The sequence below is a fragment of the Callorhinus ursinus genome, unplaced genomic scaffold (assembly GCF_003265705.2).
Source record: "Callorhinus ursinus isolate GAN/ISIS: 27379988/994484 unplaced genomic scaffold, GSC_fseal_2.0 scaffold10, whole genome shotgun sequence".
NCBI classification, from domain to species: Eukaryota; Metazoa; Chordata; class Mammalia; order Carnivora; family Otariidae; genus Callorhinus; species Callorhinus ursinus.
The window spans coordinates 23,198,558-23,219,208 of record NW_027397072.1 but is presented as its reverse complement, the minus strand read 5'-3'; the positions used below and the strand labels follow the sequence as shown (position 1 = coordinate 23,219,208).

The 20,651-nt window shown below is 41.0% G+C and overlaps 1 protein-coding gene across 5 annotated transcripts in view; it reads right to left on the bottom strand.

The window, feature by feature from the left end:
- BABAM2 (BRISC and BRCA1 A complex member 2) overlaps window positions 1–20,651 on the bottom strand; it is a 395,384-nt gene that overhangs the window by 64,924 nt on the left and 309,809 nt on the right. For all 5 annotated transcript variants that reach the window (XR_012379665.1, XR_012379664.1, XR_012379666.1 and 2 more), the window contains 2 exons: window positions 17,585–17,655; window positions 14,830–14,912 (listed from right to left, as the gene is read on the bottom strand). Coding sequence is in view for 2 of the 5 variants with exons in the window: in XM_025867974.2 (XP_025723759.1) it covers window positions 14,830–14,912; window positions 17,585–17,655 (154 nt within the window). In the remaining 3 variants the exon portion in view is untranslated. The remainder of the gene's footprint in view (window positions 1–14,829; window positions 14,913–17,584; window positions 17,656–20,651) is intronic.

The following is a 20,651-nucleotide window of genomic DNA, read 5'->3' as shown; positions in this document are numbered from 1 at the left end:
CTTTCTTTCTTTCTTTCTTTCTTTTCTTTCTTTCTTTCTTTCTTTCTTTCTCTTTCTTTCTTTTTCTTTCTCTCTTTCTTTCTTTTTCTTTTTTTCTTTTTCTTTCTTCCTTCCTTCCTTCTTTCTCTTTCTTTCTTTCTAAGACAATCTTCATTGGGAAAAGCCTCACGGAATCTGAGTACATTAGATTGTGAGTTTCTTGGGTTTTTTTTTTTTAAGATTTTATTTATTTGACAGAGAGAGACACAGTGAGAGAGGGAACACAAGCAGGGGGAGTGGGAGAGAAGCAGGCTTCCCGCCGAGCAGGGAGCCCGATGCGGGGCTTGATCCCAGGACCCTGGGATCATGACCTGAGCCGAAGGGAGACGCTTAACGACTGAGCCACCCAGGTGCCCCTAGACTGTGAGTTTCCTTAGAAAAGGAACATGTCTCATTTGGTCCTAGATCTTTAGTATTCAGTATGGTGCCTGGCACAAAGAATATGCTTAAATGTTCATGTGGTTAAATGCACCTATCACCTGGGAGTACATAAAAAGGCAAACCCCAGTCCAATAAATGTTCAGGACTATAAAGGTGAATAAGACTCTGTGTCTAACCTGAAAGACTAACTGGGAAAATGCAAGGAACTAAATTTGTCTCTGTACTGGGAAACAAACCGAGTGGGAACAATGGTCTAGGTCAGAGACTGCAGAGGTTGTTTAAAATGTGCATGTTAATTCCCTGGCCTCAATGACACTCATGGATTCCTTTTTGCAATTATCTTCACAAGGCTCACCTGTATGCAAAATTTGCAGATCACTGGCAGGCACTGTGGTTTCCCTGGAGACAGGGAATCCTAATCCACCTTTTCAACACTCTGGAGAGCTCAAAAGACTCAGAGTACAAAGACACAGATTCACAGCTGGGCACCTCAGAAGTAACACTGGAGAACCCTGTGGGACCTAGTTTGCAGAAAGGAACTAGGAATTAGGATCTTTACCCACCACGTAGACTGGGACTGGGATTCCCCTCATTGTATACATATCTAGGGTCTTCTCATTGTTTCAGAAAAGACAACATCGTGTTATACCATGCTCCCCAGCTTCTTTCAAATCACGGCTTCATCAGAACAATGGTGTGATTTTATGGCACCCCGGGAAAAGTGTGTGAGGCCAGTGGAGGTTGCCGACATGGGATCCGGCTCCCACAAGAACTAAAGTGATCAGCAGCCCATTGGTAGCCTCTTCCCAACCCAGTGGTGTGCCCCAGCACGTGGGCTAGGAAGCTCCAGTGAACTGTTAAGAATAAGAGTTCTGGAATGAAAAGGTCTTAGTTCTAATGCTGTTTCCTTCAACTACTAGCTATGGGACGTCTGGCAAGTCACTTTATTTCTAGGTGCTCTAGTTTCCTCTACTGTAAAATGGAGATAAGGAGCCATCTTATAGGGCTGTTGAGAGAATTATATGGAATTACGAATGTAAAGTACTTAACACAGGACTTTGCACAGAGTGAGCACTCAGCAAATAATATCATTTACATATCACAATGGCATTATTATTATTGCCTATCATTAGAAGTCACTTCTTATCACCAGTAACCTCTGATTGACAATGAATTAGAGAAACACACCATGTTGACTGAGACTGAAGAAAGTTGGCCAGTAAGACGCCTGCCCACTAATGAATTGTGTCTTTTTATGTTTCCACTTTTTTACTGTGGTAAAATATACATTAACACAAAAATTCCTATTTTAACCATTTTTGAGTGTGCAGTTTAGCGGCATGGAGTACATCCACTCTGCTGTGCAACCATCACCACCGTCCACCTCCTGAACTTTCTTCACCTTCCCAAACAGAAACGTGTAAATACAGTGTTCCTTCCCCTCCATCCCTGTTATGACTGTTCTCAATCAGGTCTAATCATCTTTTGCCTAAATCACCTTCTACATAATACCAAAATAGTCCCTTATTTGAAAAAGCAAATAGATACCACTTCTCTGCTGAGCAAACTTCAATAACCCCTTGCTGCCCTCAGGATACAGTCCATACTGATCAGCCTGGTATCTAATGCTCTCTGAATTCTGGGCTCTGCCTGCCTCTAGCTCAATCTCTCACAACTCCCCAGGATCCAACACACATTTGAGAAATCCTAAGTGACTTACAGTTCCTCACTCTTGTTTCTCCCCTCAGTGCCTTTGTTTATGCTAGTCTCTCTGCCTGAAATGCTCTTACAGCCCTCCTGTGCTATCAGGTTGGGTGCCCCTTCTCTGTATTCTCAAAACATCTGGTGGATGCCTAGCTTTGCATTTGAAATGTTTCACTGTTGTTTTTATATGTTCTTACGAGACGGAGCCATTTCAGAGCCGGTGGCTTTCATCCTGGTCTCCCTAGAGTCTTGACAGTGCCTGAACCACAGCAGGTGCTCAATACATGGTGCACGATGGACTAAATCAACAAACAGGTAAACTATTGCATAGGTCAGGTCTGGAGGCCACTGGAAAGTAGGAAGGAAGGAAGGAAGGAAGGAAGGAAGGAAGGAAGGAAGGAAGGAAGGAAGGAAGGAAGGAAAGTAGGGAAGGAGGGAGGGAAGGAGGAAGGAAGGAGAGAAGGAAGGACAGCGGGAAGGAAGGAAGGAAGGGAGAAGGAAGGAAATACATGTTGGAAAGGAAGAAGTAAAACTGCCTTTATTTGCAGATAACATGATCATGTACATAAAAATTCTAAGGAATCCACTAGAGGTTAATATACAAAAATCAATTGTATTTTTATATATTAATAATAAACAATCAGAAAATGAAAAATTTTAAAAAGAACTCCATTCACAATAGCTTAAAATATACTCAGGAATTTTAACAAGAGATATACAAGACCTGTATACTGAAAACTATTAAACATTGCTCTGGGAAACTAAAAAAGATCTAAAGAAATGGAAACATATAACATGTTCATGAATTAGAGGACTCAATATTTCTAAGATGGGAAATCCCCCCATATAGTAAGCTATAGAGTCAACGCAATCCCAATCAAACTTTTAATGAAAAAACTGACAAGCTAATTCTAAAATGTATATGGAAAGGCAAAGGATCTAAACAGCCTAAACAATTTTAGAGAAAGACATATAAGATTAAAGGACTTATACTCTCTGATTTCAAGACTTACTATAAAGTGAAAGCATAGGCATGTAGATCAATGGAATAGAATACAGGGTTACAGAAACAGATCTCCACTTACATGTTCAACTGATTTTTGACAAAGGTGTCAAGGTAATTCAAAGGGGAAAGGATAGTCCTGTCAACAAATGGTGCAGAAACAAATGGATATAGTATAGAAAAAATATATAAACCATGTCCCTTACCTTACACCATACACAAAAATGAACTTGGAATGGAAACTGAAAGAGCTAAAACTACGAACTTTGCAGAAGAAAACAATGCAGAAATTCTTTTTGAACTAGATGAGGCAAGAGTATCTTAAGCAGGACACTGAAAGCACAGCCTGTAAGAATGCAAACTGGTGCAGCCACTGTGGAAAACAGTATGGTGTTTCCTAAGAAAATTAAAAACAGAACTACCATATGACCCAGTAATTCCACTACTGGGTATTTACCCAAAGAAAATGAAAACACTAATTGGAAAAGATATATGCACCCCTATGTTTACTGCAGCATTATTTACAATAGGCAAATTATGGAAGAAGCCCAAGTGTCCATCGATAGACAATGGATAAGATGTGGTATATATAGATACAATGGAATACTACTCAGCCATAAAAAAGAATGAAATCTTGCCATTTGCAATGACATGGGTGGAGCTAGAGGGTATAATGCTAAGTGAAATAAGTCAGTTAGAGAAAGACAAATACCATATGATTTCATTCACATGTAGAATTAAGGAAACAAAACAAACGAACAAAGGAAAAAAGAGACAAACCAAAAAACAGACTCTTAACTATAGAGAACTGATGGTTACCAGACGGGAGGTGGGAGATGGGAATGGGTGAACCAGGTGATGGGGATTAAGAGCGCACTTTTCATGATGAGCACCGAGTAATGTATGGAATTATTGAATCACTATACTGTACACTATATTGCAACTAATATAACACATTATGTTAACTATGCTGGAAATGAAATTTTTTAAAAGCACAGCTATAAAATGAAAACATGATAAAATGAACATCAAATTAAAATTTTTGCTCTTTCAAAGGAACAGTTAAGGAAATGAAAAGGCATGCCACAGACTGGGGAAAAAATGTGTAGAACATACAACTGACAAAGGGCTTTAATATGCATAAAGAATTCAGGACTCAGAAACAGACAACGATCCAATTAAAATAGGAGAAAGACTTGAACAGACATTTCACAAAACAATTTACTTGGCAAAAAGAACATGAAAAGGTGTTCAACATCACTAGTCATTGTACTTTAAGACCACACTAGGGAATTGTACTTTAAAACCACAATGAGTTACTATTATATACCTTACAATGGCTAAAATTAAAGGGATTGATAATAGCAAGTGTTGGGAGAGGATATGGAAGAACTGGGACTCTCATACACTGTTAGTGAGAATGTAGCAGGTTACAGCCCTTTGGAAAATAATATAGCAGTATACTACTGAGTTAAACACATATTTACTCTACAATCCAGTATTCTCACTCATAGGCTTTTACCCAAGAGAAACAAAACATTATGTCCACACAAAGACTTATGCTTAAATTATGTTCATAGGAGCATTATTCTTGATAGTCAGAAACTAGAAATAAATAAAATGTCCATCAACTTGGTAAATGGATAACTAGTGGAAGGGAAAAAGGGAATACTACTCAGCAATAAACAGGAATGAAATACCAACACACAAAACATGGATGGATCTCAACAACACTATGCTAAGTGACAGCAGTCAAATACAAAAGACTATATACTGTTTGATTCCATTTTTATGAAATTCTATACACTCTATAACATCATAAAGTGTAGTAACAGGAAATGGTCAGTGACTACCTGGGGCTGAAGGTCAAGAGAGGGGATCAGCTGCAAAGACACACGAGAAACTTTGTAGGGTGATGAAAATGTCCCATGTCCTGACTGGTGCTAGTTCTGTGGCCATATGTGGTTGCCAACATTTATTAAAGTATTCACTTAAAATGGGTGAGTTTTACTATAAGTTATAGTAAGTTATACCTCAAAAAAGGTAGGGGAAAAAAATGCCCCATGGACATAGGAAAGTTGAACTTGCGCAATTAGGGAGCATATAATATGCAAAAGGAAGGTCATTAAACCTTAAACCTGAGCATTATTTTCCGATATTTTCCTTATGTTGGACATTACTCAGCTCTTCAGGCTAGTGTTAAGATACCAGCAATACAATACTGACAACATATTGCTGCAAAAGTATTTACCTTTACCTTGCCTGGGAATCTCAGAATTCGGCCATTCAAACATAGGAAAAATGCTTAATTGGATTGCAGGAACTCGGCTTCTAGTCCTATTCTCCCCGAACATTACGCATGGCTTGGGGTTAGGTACTCAGCCACATCCTACCTCTAATACAGGGAGTTTTCTGAGATTCTCAATCTGAGATCCATACACCCCTCACACCGCAAGCGTCCTTGGATCAAATTTGGGCATCTGGGAACTTGCAGAGGAAAATTGCGTATCTTTACATTCACTACATTTAACTAAAATTCAGCATTTCCTCCAATTATGAACATAGGAAATAGTCTACAGCAGTATTAGCAGTACCTTGACTTTGTTATCAAAAGAAATTACAGGGACGCCTGGGTGGTTCAGTCAGTTGAGCATCTGCCCTCAGCTCAGGTCATGATCCCAGGATCCTGGGAGCGAGTCCCGCATTGGGCTCCCTGCTCAGTGGGGAGCCTGCTTCTCCTTCTGCCTGCAGCTCCCCCTGCTTGTGCTCTCTCTCTGACAAATAAAGAAATAAAACTTAAAAAAAAAAAGAAATTACAGATACTTCTGTATCACATTGCAGGTGCTGCTCATATTTTAAAATATTCTTTATGCTCATCACTATTTCAAAATTACAAGGGTTATTAGATTTGCCAGTGGCTATTGTTATTCAAGGTGTCAGCAAAGAAGCCCATATCTCTTATCATATTTTTTAATCATATGATTAAATCATTTTTAACGATTTGATTATAGTATTTTAACAGAATTGGCTTCCTTTGTACCGCTATATATTTTATTTTATGCATTTTCTAACACTGTTCAAAGAATGGATCCACAGGTTTCCCAAAGGGGTCTTTGGCACAAGAACATTAGAAGTCCCTGGGCTAGATAATCCCTAACCATTCATTCTAGTGCTAAGAATTCTATTCAGAACTGATACAGAGACTCATGACTCATATTCTAAATGAGGTAATTAAAAGCACTTTGAAATGAAAGTGATAAACAAATGTCAGACCTTGTCTTCTATAGGCCCATGAGTGAAGTGATGCTTTTAATAATTTCACTCCATATTTTCTTAACTAAATTATGGGGAAAGAAATTGGGTGGTGACATCCATTATTTGGGTCCACATCTCTTCTTTTCTAAGGAAAGATTCTCAAGATTCATGGGTCCTGACTTATTTGGATTCTGATTTGAATAAACCAGTGTAAAACACAATGAACAAACCATGTAAAAAAAAAAAAAACATGTTTGAGACAAATGGGGAAAGGTGAACACAGACTGGTTATTAGATGATATTAAATAATATCATAATTTGTTATTGTATTGTAATATTCTAACAGCACTGTTTCGGATACATCTTTTTAAAAAATCCTTATCTATTAGAGATACACATTGAGTATTTATAGGTGAAATGGTATTTCACATTTGCTTCAAAATATTCCAGAAGATTTAAAAAATTAATTTAAAAAGAAGGAAGGGATTGGGCGCCTGGGTGGATCAGATGATTAAGCGTCTGCCTTCGGCTCAGGTCATGATCCCAGCGTCCTGGGATCGAGTCCCGCATAGGGCTCCCTGCTCCTTGGGAGCCTGCTTCTCCCTCTGCCTCTCTCTCTCTCTGTCTCTCATGAATAAATAAAATCTTAAAAAAAAAAAAAAAAGGAGGAGGGGATTGATGAAACAAGGCAGACAAAGCTGCAAAATGGGAGATGGGCACGGGGGGGGTTATTGTATTTTCCTCTACTTTTGTGTTTGTTTGACATTTTTATAATAAAACGTGTTTTTTTCCATTTTTCTGCTTAAAAATTTTTTAAAAATTATTTAAATTCAATTTAATTAACATATAGTATATCATTAAGTTTCAGGGATAGAGTTCAGTGATTCATCGGTTGCACATAACACCCAGTGCTCATTACTTCAAGTGCCCTCCTTAATGCCCATCAGCCAGGTACCCCACCCCCCACCCACCTCCCCTCCAGCTACCCCAGTCTGTTCCCTATAGTTAAGAGTCTCTTAGGGTTTGCCTCCCTCTGTTGTTTTTCTTAAATCTTATTTTTCCTTCCCTTCCCCTATGTTCATCTGTTTTGTTTCTTAAATTCCACATAGGAGTGAAATCATATGGTATTTGTCTTTCTCTGACTTAGTTCGCTTAGCATAATACCCCCTAGTTCCATCCATGTTGTTGTAAATGGCAAGATTTCATTCTTTTTGATGCCTGAGTTTTAGTCCATTGTATAGATATACTGCATCTTTTAAGATTTTATTTATTTGACACAGAGAGAATGTGAGAGAGAGAGAGAGAGAGAGAGAGAGAGAGAGACAGCACAAGCAGGGGGAGCAGCGGTAGAGGGAGAGGGAGAAGCAGACTCCCCACTGAGCAGGGAGCCTTATATGGGGCTCGATCCCTGGCCCTGGGACCATGACCTGAGCCGAAGGCACATGCTTAAACGACTAAGCCACCCAGGCACCCCATACTGCATCTTCTTTATCCATTCATCTGTTGATGGACATTTGGGCTCTTTCCATAGTTTGGCTATTGTGGACATTGCTGCTATAAACACTGGGGTGCATGTGCCCCTTCGAATCACTATGTTTGTATCCTTTGGATAAATACCCAGCAGTGCAACTGCTGGGTCATAGGGTAGTTCTATTTTTAACTTTTTGAGGAACCTCCATACTGTTAAAAAGTGTTTTTTAAAAAGAGATTCACAGGCCATCAGGATAAATCCAGGCCACAGGAATGTTTGGATTATATTCTGTTTTAGGAAACAAAAAACCAAAATCATGTAAAGGAGCACGCAGCTTGCCAAAGTTCTTGCCACTTCTTCCTGTCTTAGAACCTGGGCAACTCTCACAGTGACATTGCCTATTTGCCTCCAACTTTGTAGGTTCTGCATTTGCAGGACTTTGTATAATGAGCCATTATAACTGGCCACATTCACTATGTCTAAAGAGGTTAAATCTAGTTTTTGATCGTCAAAGGTGGTTAATGCTTTGGTTAATCCATTAGAGTTTGGTCTTTTTATAGCCACAGAGTGAAACCCTACTCAAGCCGGTATATTTGTGCTGCTGGGCAGGGGTTTACAGCTGGACAGCCTGTCATCACTAATGAGGAGCGCCAGCTTCATGCCTCACTGCCTTCAGATCAGTACTGCCTCTTTGGTGAGATGTCCATTCATGGGCCCGAGAAATGAGACGGTCTACACATATCTCCCAGTGCCTGGGTGAACACTTCTGTTCCTAGAGCTTCCGGGTTCTCTGGGAAGCTCCAAAGGCTTTCAAATTCATCAGATACTTGGGGATACTGCCAACCAATTATCTGAAACAGTAGAGTAATGCAGTTTAGCATGTGGGCTCTGGAATCAGGTCCTGGATTTTAAATCCCAGCTCTGTCACAGTTCTATGTCACACTTGTATGATTTGTAAAATGCAGTAATACTAGTAATTACCCTCAGAAGAATATTATGAGGATTGAACAACACAATACTGTATATGCAAAATACTGAGAGCCGTGTCTAGAGCAGGGTATATACTCAACACCTGTTAACTACTATTACTTTATTATCTTCAACAACAGCAGAAGTTTTGCACCAAAATAATGCCCCTGTTTCACCAATGTCAATAAAACTTTAAAATTAATTCTAATAAAAGGTTATACTGAACTGGATCAATACTATAAAAGTTACTCTTTGTAAACAGCTTCCTTTCTTTCATTGAGTTAAATGCCTTCTTGGGTTATAATGTGTTAATTTTGAAGCAACTGCATACATTTTTAAGTCAAAATCACTGCATTTTAATGCCCTTTCTTTGATCAGATAAGCTCACTTTAGCAATTACTTTGATCCAATAATTAGAACTGAACAGAATCACACAATATATATGAGAGGGTACAGGGCAAGAAATCACCACATGGTATCATGCATCTGATTTACAACCTCCTTCCTTACAAGAAGTCCTTGAAGGTCATTTAAAAGGTGTCACATAAATTCAAGGTATTAGAATGAAAAGAATATTCCCAAGAATATTAATGAAATTAAATTCTCACACCAGTGTCAGAAACTGCAGAAAAAGACTTTCTAAAAGTAGACTCTAAAGATGAAACAGGAGTTTCAATTTGAATCAAAACAGTGACAGTGGTCGCTAAAGTTCTAGAGCTATTTGAGTTGTAAACCGTGAGCAGGGTGTGCTTGTGTATGGAATCAAAAGACAACCGCTTCACCTAGCAGAGCTAACCACTTTCAAGGAAGTCCAGGATAAAAATTAACCAAAATGCTTAAAGTATCTGAAGGACCAATAGTTCTCATAATCAAAGGAAAAAGGCATTTTAGAAAGTAGATTTTCTTTTATCTTTTTCCATATTCTTTTATCTCTTTGAACAATAAAGAGAACTGATTAGTTTCACTTTTTATTCACAATCAATTTTAGTTCCTGCTGCTTTGATAGCTATTATTCCTACTAGAAATGATAAAATTAAGCCACAAATCTTTATATATGCCTCATCTGAGGTAATCATATGAATTTTAAAATAATATTACACTTTTTATAGATTTCCTTTGAAACAAATTCTAACATATAACATTGTGGTTCCTGATTTTAATCACTTTAATGATTCTGATTTGTTCTTCAAATCTATTTATTTATATAAAAATGTGATTTGCATCCAAAAACTCAGCAAGTTTTGAAAAACCTCACAATTTTGGTTTTATTGAATTACCTAGTAGCCATCTTGCTTGTTGCTGCTAAATAGTCTACAAGACGTTTTTGTGGCAAGGAGATGAGTCTACTCCCCTCTGCTCAGGAACTGGTCTTCCCTGACTGGCCCAACAACACCTCCCCTCGGTCTCTGTAGCCCCCTGCTTTGTTCCGTTATGGTATTTGTCAGCATTTGAAATTTATATATCTGATCGTTTACTTCTTTATTGTCTGTCTCTCTCATTAGACTCCACTAGCGAGGGTCTCTCTCCTTTTCTACATCTCTCTCTTATATATAAAACACATGAAGTTCTCTCTGCCCTATGTCTCTTTGTGCCTGGCATATAGTAGGCAAGCTCACAAACTCTTTGTTTTAAAAAATGCATACCACTGTAATTCACCGTTATCTGATCTCTGTTCTCACCAACTAGACCCGGGGCTGCAAACGTTTTTTGTTTAGGGTCAAAGAGTCAGTATTTTAGGTTTTACCATCTCTGTTGCCTATTCTTCCTCCCCCCACTCCCAACAACCTTTTAAAAACACAGAAACTACTTTTAGCTTGAGGGCCATCTGAAAACGGGCTGAGGGTGGGATTTGGCCTGCAGGGTGTAGTTTGCCAATTCTTATGCCAGACTCTAAGTGTCTTAAGGTCAAGCCTGAGTTATTTACTCATATCCCCTGGGAACTTCCACAGTACTGAGCACATATAGGTTCTCAATAAACCAAGAACTCAGTTGAATTGGGTTAAAGTGATTGGGTTAGGGGTAGAGAGGACAAGACATTAAATGGAACAGCCCAAATGGTCAGATTTAGAATAACAGGCATTTTGCCAGGGAGACATGGCCTCTGGTCCAGGCTGGATGACTCAAAGGGTCACTTACCAAGGATTTATGGGTGATGGGAAAAGACAGCTTGTCATACAATCACACGCTCTCTCACTTGCCTTGGGAGTCACAGATCTCAATACCCTCCACTTCAAAGCAGCAATCCTGCTGCCAGAGGCCGCTGCCGCCTCTCTGGGGCCATGAAGAAGAGCCGATGTTTCTCCCAGTGACTGCTTTTGTTCTGTGTTATTGTGCTTGGCTGACTGGTTCTCTTGTCACCCAGCATTCAGAAAAGGTGCTGGCTTACAGATAACATCTCCCTCCAGAGCTTGGCAAATATGGAATTACCTCCATAGCCACTACAAACAATTCTTAGATGATGGCCAGGAAACCTTCCTGAAAACAGTTTTCGGATGGCAGCACTCCCTGATCCTTGCATGGTTTCAAGTCTCACAGGATGTGGATCATGGATGAAGGAAGGAAGGAAAGAAGGAATAAGTGGATGAAAAAACTCCACGGCCATGATCATGGCCACATCCCCACTCCTGAAACCGTCAGAATGTTGGGAGGTTGCAGTGTGTTGTGAGAGATCCCAGAATATGCACAATGTTTTCCCCGAGGGCATTCTTGCTTCCGCACACTATAGCAAAGTGTGAGGTCAGAGCCATCTGCCTCAAGAGACGAGTGCCTCTTTCCTCTAGCATCCAAAATGCTCAGAATTATTACCAGCACCTGCCCTAGTGACCGTCTTCTTCCCGGGCCTGGGAGAGGGGGAGAAAGGAAGGAGAGCAGGGATGTTATCTGGTGTCCAGCCAGGTGTCCACTCTCCATCGAGCAGTGGAACCAGCCCCAGAAGCCTGGCTCCATCTCTAGGCACTTCCTTCCTTCTTCATGTTCTTGAGAACTCAGAATACTTCACCGCAATGTTAAGTCTCTGCCATCCCATATTTATTCCCCCATCCTCATGGAAAGAAAAAAAGGGAACAAGTGGTCCCTTGGGTGTTGTAACCAAGCAAGCAGACACTTCCAAAGGTAAGTGTCAGATGCTTCACTGCAAGATGGAATAAGACACGTTATCCAACCAAGCTTCCCTCTGATGCAGCAAGTCCTACATTTTAGATAGAAGAAGCAATAGGGTGGGGATAATTTATTTAAAGACAGGCTGTGTGTTAATGATGGAGTGGGAAACAGCATCAAGTCCCCTGATTCACAGACAAGGTCATATCTGCCCAAGAACCATGAGTGTAGACAGTGACGCTAAGACACAAGGAGGGGAATAACAGCGGGAGGAAACACTCTGGAAAAAGTAAGTTAAACAAATCCCGAAGTCCTTGTAGTTGTTCTAAAGAGTGCCTGTGGGTTCTACATTTCTGGAGAAGGTAACCAAAACTAAATGAAAATATGACTTTGGGACTGCACGTTACATGTCTGGCTTGGAAAAGCTAAGACAGAAGGCGGAGAAGGAGCTGTAAGAAATACTGGACACATGGTACCAGGGGAAACATTCTTTGGGGAACAGATCTTCCACAGAAACAAGAAGTGCTGTAACACCAAATGGCCTGCTAAGGGAGGGCAGGAGCTGCAGGTGAGTACTCCTTTATCCCTGGGTGTCATTCTTATTTGCCACCACCAGAAGAGTGACTCTTGAGTTGCATGTGGAAAGCACAGGTGAGAATGAGCAATGTTAAGAATATCTTTTTTCTCTTCTATCTGATATGATCTGACATCAAGATTTTTGAAAACAGAATCACGGCTAGACAACCAAAGTAAATTTCATTTAAAGAGCTGAGATTTCATGCCACTTTGGTTGAGCATTCCTCTAATTTAACGTTTGCAGTTGTCTTTCTGTGTGTCCCTCCTTCTGTGTCCTCTCAGAGCCACTCCAGGAGGCTTCTGACTGTTGCCACCACCATTCGAGGCAAGGCACAGGCCCCTCTTGCTGAGCTGGGCTAGGCGAGTCACACCAACCGGACCACCCAGGCAACTGTCCGGGGTCGTGAGAGACAAACCAAGGATGCGATCAGGATATGGGGACGGGTTACCAGGCTAGAGGCAGAATCACTGGGATCAAGATGGTGCACAAAGTGAATATGGCAAGTAGGAAATGAGATCTCACAAAGGAATTAAGGCCCAGAATGAAAAAACAAAACAGCAACACATGAGATGACAATCAAAAGCGGTGGCTGGAAGTACCAGTATAGCCACATAAGATGGTAGGCAGAGAGGAAATTGCCAGGAGTCCTTGACTGTGAGCCTCCCTCTTCCACCTGGCCCTGTGTAATGGGTTAAGCTCCACATTTGAACGTCTCCACAGGACTTAACAACCAGATCCCCAGTGTACACATGAGGAAACTCAAGTGGAGGGAAGCTTGTCCTAGTGATTTGAACAATGTCGTGCAACTAGTTGGAAGAACACCCAAATGAAAATCTTACCTCTCCAATTTTCTTTTTATCTGTGCACATAATTAATACACAGCAATATGCTTGCATGCTTCAGATGCATCTGAAGAGATGGTCCCAACGTATGACTCGCTATAGAGTAGAAGCTCAATAGGAAGCACTGCATGGCAAGGTGTTTATCATTGGGAAACACCTTAAAAACATAGCCAACTCTCAGTTCTCTCTGTGCAGATTGTACCATGGTATTAGAAGCTTTCCTCCCTTACTGTCTGTTGGTGTGAAATGGGGTAAGACAGATGAATTTCAGAACCATTTTTTAGTCTAAGCAAATCACAACCAAGAACGTCAGTCTGCTGGGGAAACAAAAACCCCCAAACCAATGCCTTTGTGGCTAAATAGGGCCAAAGCTCCTCTTCCTGGAATAGTTTATTAAAGGTCAAGGGTAGTTCTATCCACTAAGTGGAGTCAACCCCAGCCCACCGCTTTTCTGTAACTTGACTTGGGAGAGCTGGAACTTCTGTGTCTTTGGCTTGAAGACGGGGCATTGTCCATGTCAAATTACTAAAGAATAAAGGTCTTGGTTGACTTGCAACGGGAACCTGGCACCATGGGTCAGTGGTTCTTACATAACAAAGAAATAAACAGAAGAGACTTCAAATTATCTATTAAGAGAAAGCTGGACCAGGGATGCCTGGGTGGCACAGTCGGTTAAGTGGCCAACTCTTGGTTTCAACTCAGGTCGCAATCTCAGGGTCCTGAGATCGAGCCTCGCATGGAGCTCCACGCTCAGTGCAGAGTCTGCCTGGGACTCTCTCTCTCTCTGCGCCACCCCACTCTCTCTCTAAAATAAATAAATTAATTTAAAAAAGAGAGAGAGAAAGCTGGACCAAAGTTTATTGACTCACCGATTAATGTAACACAACAAGCATTTCAAAGATGGCTATCTGTGGAATAAAACTGAAAAGTGATGCTGGGAATACATTCCAACTTGTCTCACCTTTTAAATATTTATTATATTATTATCAAAGCTGTAGTCTTATCCCTTAATAAGGATGATAACCACATGACCGAAGCAAATATGTTTTGAATAATCCTGACAGTTTTGGAACCTCACGCTGGGAAGACGCTTTGAAACAGGAATCTGGAACTCGGGGCACAGGGCAGGGTTTCTTCAACTCGGCACTATTGACATCTTGTACCCGATAATTTTGCTGTTGTTGGGGGACTGTCTTGCAACATCCCTGCCCTCTACCCACTAAATGCCAGAAGCCACAATCCCCACTTCCGCCCTGCTCAATCCTGACAATCAAAAATGTCCTTACACACGGCCAAACATCTGCCGAGGGGCAAATTATACCTGGTTTAGAACCACTGGTCTAGAGGTATTTTCTCTTTAAGACCATGTGGGTAAATATACTAAAGTAAAAGGAACCACATCAGGACAGTAAAGGTTTTCATAGTCATTATTACATCTGATTTCATACTTTGCAAATATATGCTGACATGCTCACAGCAAAAGTATACTCACTGTGCACAAGAAAACAGAAATCTCTCCACATCAGCAGTAGAGTGAGTTTTGTAAAGCCTTCTGCATCATATTCCACGACGCCTCTAGATGATAAACACACACACACACACACACACACAGAAAAAACCCTCATCAAAATAAGGCATAAGAGAGATGGAACCAAGTAAAGAATATATTCATAAAATCACGGTGATTGAATCTGAGATGCATTTAGGGTTAAGGGAGCGTTACCATAGGAAGGACATGGGGTTTGGAATGACAGCATCTACGCTGAAGTTACAGGTTTGCTATGTACTATTATGACTTCAGGGCAAGTGAAGCCATCAGGTCAGCAATGACACTACTTTCTGGGTGATGATTAAGTCTCACTTTCACACAGCCACTAAGCAGTAATGAGCAATGACAACGTCACTCAGTTTAGGAATCTACATTATCTCCTTCCAAAGCACTTGGAATCCTTTCACTTGTGGCCCGTCCTCCCCACCAGGCTCAAGATGAAGAAGCCATATTAGCTGGGTGGGTGCTGGTTCGGACGGGAGACACACAGGACACGGGTCGTGTGTCAAGGAGAATGGCCCTGGACCACTGAAGTGCCTGGGTAGACTTCCGATAGGCTCGCCCCCCCCCATTTTCCACAGGAGCTGATGCCCGGGACACGTCACCATAACATGACAATACTAACCACACACTGAGGACAGACATCACTGTCTCTGTCATTCACACCAGGAGGCGTATGCTGTCTTCCTGGCTGAGTCGGGCCAATCAGACTGTCAATCCTGATGGCCTCCCAGTTTAAGCAGGAAGGGGGAACTCACTGTAAAGGTAAAGGAACTAAGACACTAAAGGCTGAGTGATTTGCTCAAAGACTGTTAGTATCTCATTCAGATCTTCTGACTTAGGTTAATAATTTTATTCATCAGTTTATATTTCTTTTCATGAATTTGTAATCAACTCAATTATGTTACAACACTGCTATCTAAACTTTTCAGATCCTGCATGCTATAAGTAAAAACAAGCACAGAATCCTTTTCATTATGCACACAGTATAGTAATATAATAGCAATTGTATTTGATTTAGTAGTTGTATACAGGTACTACTATATTACTGTATTGTATGCATAATAAAACATATACAAAATGTATATTTAAAAATAATGAGTTTTTTTTTTTTTTAAAGATTTATTTATTTATTTGAGAGAGAGAGAGTGCGAGCATGAGCTGGGGAGAGGGGCAGAGGGAGAAGCAGGCTCCCTGCTGAGCAGGCAGCCTAAGGACGCAGAGCTCAAACCCAGGACCCCGGGACCATGACCTGAGTGGAAGGCAGATGCTTAACGACTGAGCCACCCAGGCGCCCCAAGAATGAGATTTTTAAAAAGATGTAAATGCAGTTTTCCTATTTTTCTTGTGTGCCAGCAGAGTGAGGGGGGACACACACCCTACCTGGGAGGTTACTCTGCCAGCCCCTTCATTTTTACTTATACATATTAAAGATAATCTTCCTCAAAAATCAGAAGACCAATGGTATCATTTATTAACCACTGTTTGTATCCTAAGTACTTTCTCAAAATGTTCATAAATAAAGCTGAAAAAAATCATAAGTATAAAAGACTCATGTGAGAGACAGTCACACTGTTTAGATATTGACAGTTCTATTTTGGAGGCATAAAAATTTCCACTAGGGATAACGAGAAAACTTCTTAAAATTGTTTTTGAGGAGTCAGAAATTTTGCCCATTATTATGCTACACTTTATAAAATTATCTCCCCGGGAACGGCCAACCTTATTCTTTATTTCACCTGCTCCTTCCTATTCCCACTTTTTTGGTCCTAATTTATTCATTTCCTTATTTAAAATTTTAATTTTGTGTTACTATATATATCTTTCTGTATTTATAAACCTTCTCCAGAGTAAGGTGGAAGAGAAGCAGACCACTGACCCCCTTAGGGCTCAGTGCCCCTGAATGGGTAGAACGCCCCACCTTTTGAAGAAGACTGTGGGGAAAACAGGTTCCCTCTGCCCCTGGGCTAAGCTCAAGGAGGCCTCTGATGTCATCTAAGGAAACAGCTGCAGAGCAGCAGGGCCACTGGCAACCTGCGGGGGGGGGGGGGGGGGGGGGGGAGAGTAGCAGTAGGAGGAGACGCCCCCTCTGCCTGCAGTCACAGGTGTCCCCCTCCCCTCCCTGTGCCTCCTCCTAATCCTAAGTGGGAGTCGCTGCTCTTGGGTCTAATGCTGGATTTCGTCCACAGATCTGGGTGGCAAGTTGCGAGTAGGAGCCCTGTTGGGACACCTGAGTCCTGAGAACCCGGGCTCCCACCCTGGCACGATCTCTGCCAGGCGGGTGACTTCCCTCGGGTTCCTAGGCTTCTCAAAGTTTCCGGTCTTTCTTGAGTCAACTGTGCCAATATGGCTGGCTCACTCATGACTCCTGGGAGCAGACGGAGGTGAAAAGCACTGTGCAAACTGTAAAGAGCCCTAGAACAAGCACGTAGGGCTGCCCTTGTTACTGCTGGGTTTGTGGTTAGTCATGACGCTGCTCCAAGGAAGAGATCTGCTTCTATGATTTAGCAAAGGATCCTAAAAAACGATCTTCCTAGGAGCTTTAGTGTGATCAACATAACAAAAAGACTCCAAATGGCATTGAAAAGCTAGTATATAGAAGCCTACAAACTGCTATTTTCTTAATCAAGCTCTCACATTCGGGCCCTCAAGACATGAGGACATTGCTGGCATTCGGTTTAAACAAGGAGGAACTTACGTGCCGAAGTGACTGAGGAAAGCAGCAATATACTCCCTTCTTTTGTGGTACCCTTGAATCACATACTGCACCTGGAACAGAACCCGAAGATGAGGCGTAGGGAATTCTCAAATGCTTTCTTACATTTCCGAGACTCAGAGAAGTAGAAAGAACGGTGAAATGAATACCCACATCCCCATCACCTATGTTCAACAACTGTGAATATTTTGTCTAGCTGCTTAATCCAGCCATCTACCTCCCCATCAAGCTATCACTCAATCTTGGCTGAAACACTTCAAAGGAAATTAAAGACACCATGACAGTTTGCCCCTAGACAGGTGAGCGTGTATCTCCAAAAAACAAGACATTTTCCTACAGAGCCACAATGTCATTATCATACCCAACAAATCTAGCAATCATTCTCTGACGTCATCTAGTATCCTGGGCATTGTCACAACTTCCCAGTTGTCCCCAAAATATTCTTTTAAAAGGCAGGGTATAATCTAGGGTATAATAAAGGATCAGGCATTTAATCTAGAATGTCTTTTAATGTAGAATAAGAGTACCTCTTGGGGTGTGTACATTTGTCTATGTGATATATGATATTGACTTTTCAGAGAAATTGGGCTAGTTGTCGTGTAGGATGTTCTGCATTCCAGACTCTCTGGTTGTTTCCTTCCTATTCCCTCTAATCCCTACATTTCCTATAAATCGGAAGTTAGACTAAAGGTGTGATTAGATTCAGGTTAAAAATTTTTGGCAAGAAAACCTCATAGGTGATAGCGGGCTTGATCACTGGTTAAGGAGACGACAGCAAGAGCACTCCACTGTAAAGGGAGGTTTCCCCTTTGCCGCTGGGAGTGACCCGCGGGCATACTTCTCAAACCATATGAAGATCTAGCCCCCCTCTCAACCTTTCACCTCATGGTTTTAGTACCTGCTGGAGATGCTTGTCTGAATCAATTATTTCATTAGGAGCCAAAAAATGGTGATTTTTCAAATTCTATCACTCCGTTGCGCATTTATCAGAAGGCAGTTGTCTGTAAAAAAGAGCTTCCTTTCATCAGTGGGGGCTATTTTATGCTGAACTACAACTCCTATTGAAAAGGCAGGACAACGCTGAATTCTTTCTTTTCAAATTCCTAATATCCAGGAAAGGAGTGTTACAATAGGGGATTTTATTTTGCCTTTTTATATTTCCTTGTTATCACCAAATGACAGTTTTTATAAAAAAAAAATTGTGAACTTATTAAGCTGGACATCTGAAAGTTAGTCATTTACCCACCAGCTACTAACACCAAAATACATTCCTTATAATGTCCTCAAAGAAATGGCTCAAAGAAACGGGAGAAAGAGGCCCCCCAAATTGTTTATATTGGCTGTAGCCACAATGAGTTTCCATGGCTAACAAAAGCTTGAGATAAAGTGCTTGAAATAACCTTGACACAATTGGTAGTGATAGCCACTTTGTACCCTTTAAAAGTAAAACAATTCTATGTATATAATAGGGGTTTATGTCAATTTATAAAAACAGTGCTTACTTTGCAGCCTTAATGCAGGATCAGAAATGTTATTTTGGGAAAAGAAAAACAGATGATAAGTTTGCTTAAGTGGCTTTGTTTAAAAAGGGGATGAAAACAGTTCTGTGTACTTGATTTTAAAAACAGAAAACCATTTTAACAGAAACCCACAACAAAACTGGCTATAAAGATAGATTCCAACGTAATTATGGAAATTCATTTGAAGAGATTGTTTCTAAAAGCAACCCATACTGTCCTCGTTTGTAGCAAGCATAAGAACATCAATTTTAAAAGACAAGTAAAATTAATGAAAGGGAACCAGATAAGAAAAATGGACTGATTCTTGCATTTTGGGGAAAATGGTAATAGAACTTTTTTTTTTTTTGAGGAAAAAGTATGACTAGGAATTAATCTCAATTGGAGAGCTTTAAAAAAAGGCTTTTCTTCTCAGTTCTGGAAGGCCAAATTTGCATGTTTCTCTGTAATACTGGGACACAGATTTGAAGGCAGTGCAAAGTCCCACAACGTAAATAAGAATTCTATCCTCCGATCAGTTTTGAAGGAGGGCAGAGGCTGGGGGAATTTGGTCCAATGAGAAGCAACCATCCCACGAGTTAGATGCCCTGGAGTCCGCGCCAAACCCAGGGACTTCAGACTTGCCAGATTTTCATTTCCCTGACATTTAAAAAATAATACTGAAGCCTCTGAAATATTATTGTACTTTAAAAATATTTCCTATATAGAGATGAGCTATCTTTTGAAAGAAAGAGACAAACAGAAGATTTCTTTTCCAAGCCAATGAGCACAAGTCAATAGGAGCACAGGAGACAGTACTTTGGGAACTGGGCAAACGGAGTCAGTCAATGTGGGAGAAGAAAGAAAGTCAGTATTACTTGTGGACGAACATCTCTGGTTTTCAGCTAACTACACCGGTGTACTTTTTAGACATATCTGGCAATAGCCATTAATGTAAACTCAGCTACTCGCCAATGTACTGACTCATTCTTGCAGCTAAGAGAAAGCTTTAGATAACCTGATGGGCCTGCCTACCGAACCAGCTGACCTGGAAATCTTGCCCCTGGGAGTGGGACTCTGGCAAGCTACTCCTAGACAGGACATGGAGAATCAAGCACTGACTGGTAACAAGTGAGGTAGAGAAAAGCAGAAAGAGGTGAGGCAGTTCTAGTGAATTACCTTGATACTCACTGGTGGCAAACACACACTCACACACACACACACACTCATGCATGCATGCACGAGATAACTGGGAAATGGAGGAGTTCAAAGGTGCAAGATCTAGCAAAAACTTAGGACATAAAGGAAATTTAAGGAGGAGGAGGTAGAAATTTAAAAGATGAAGATAAGACTGGAACAGGAGGTCAGAATCCTTAGGAAAGGAAGAAGGAGCACAAGGAACTAGGGAGAGCAATGGATGAACTGTAATTCGAAGTACGAAAGGCTGGTGTCAGGTGGCAGCTGAAGCCAAGATGGGGTGCAGAGGCGGAGCCTGCAGGACAATGCCGACAATGCCGACAATGCCGACAATGCCGACAATGCCGACAATGCCG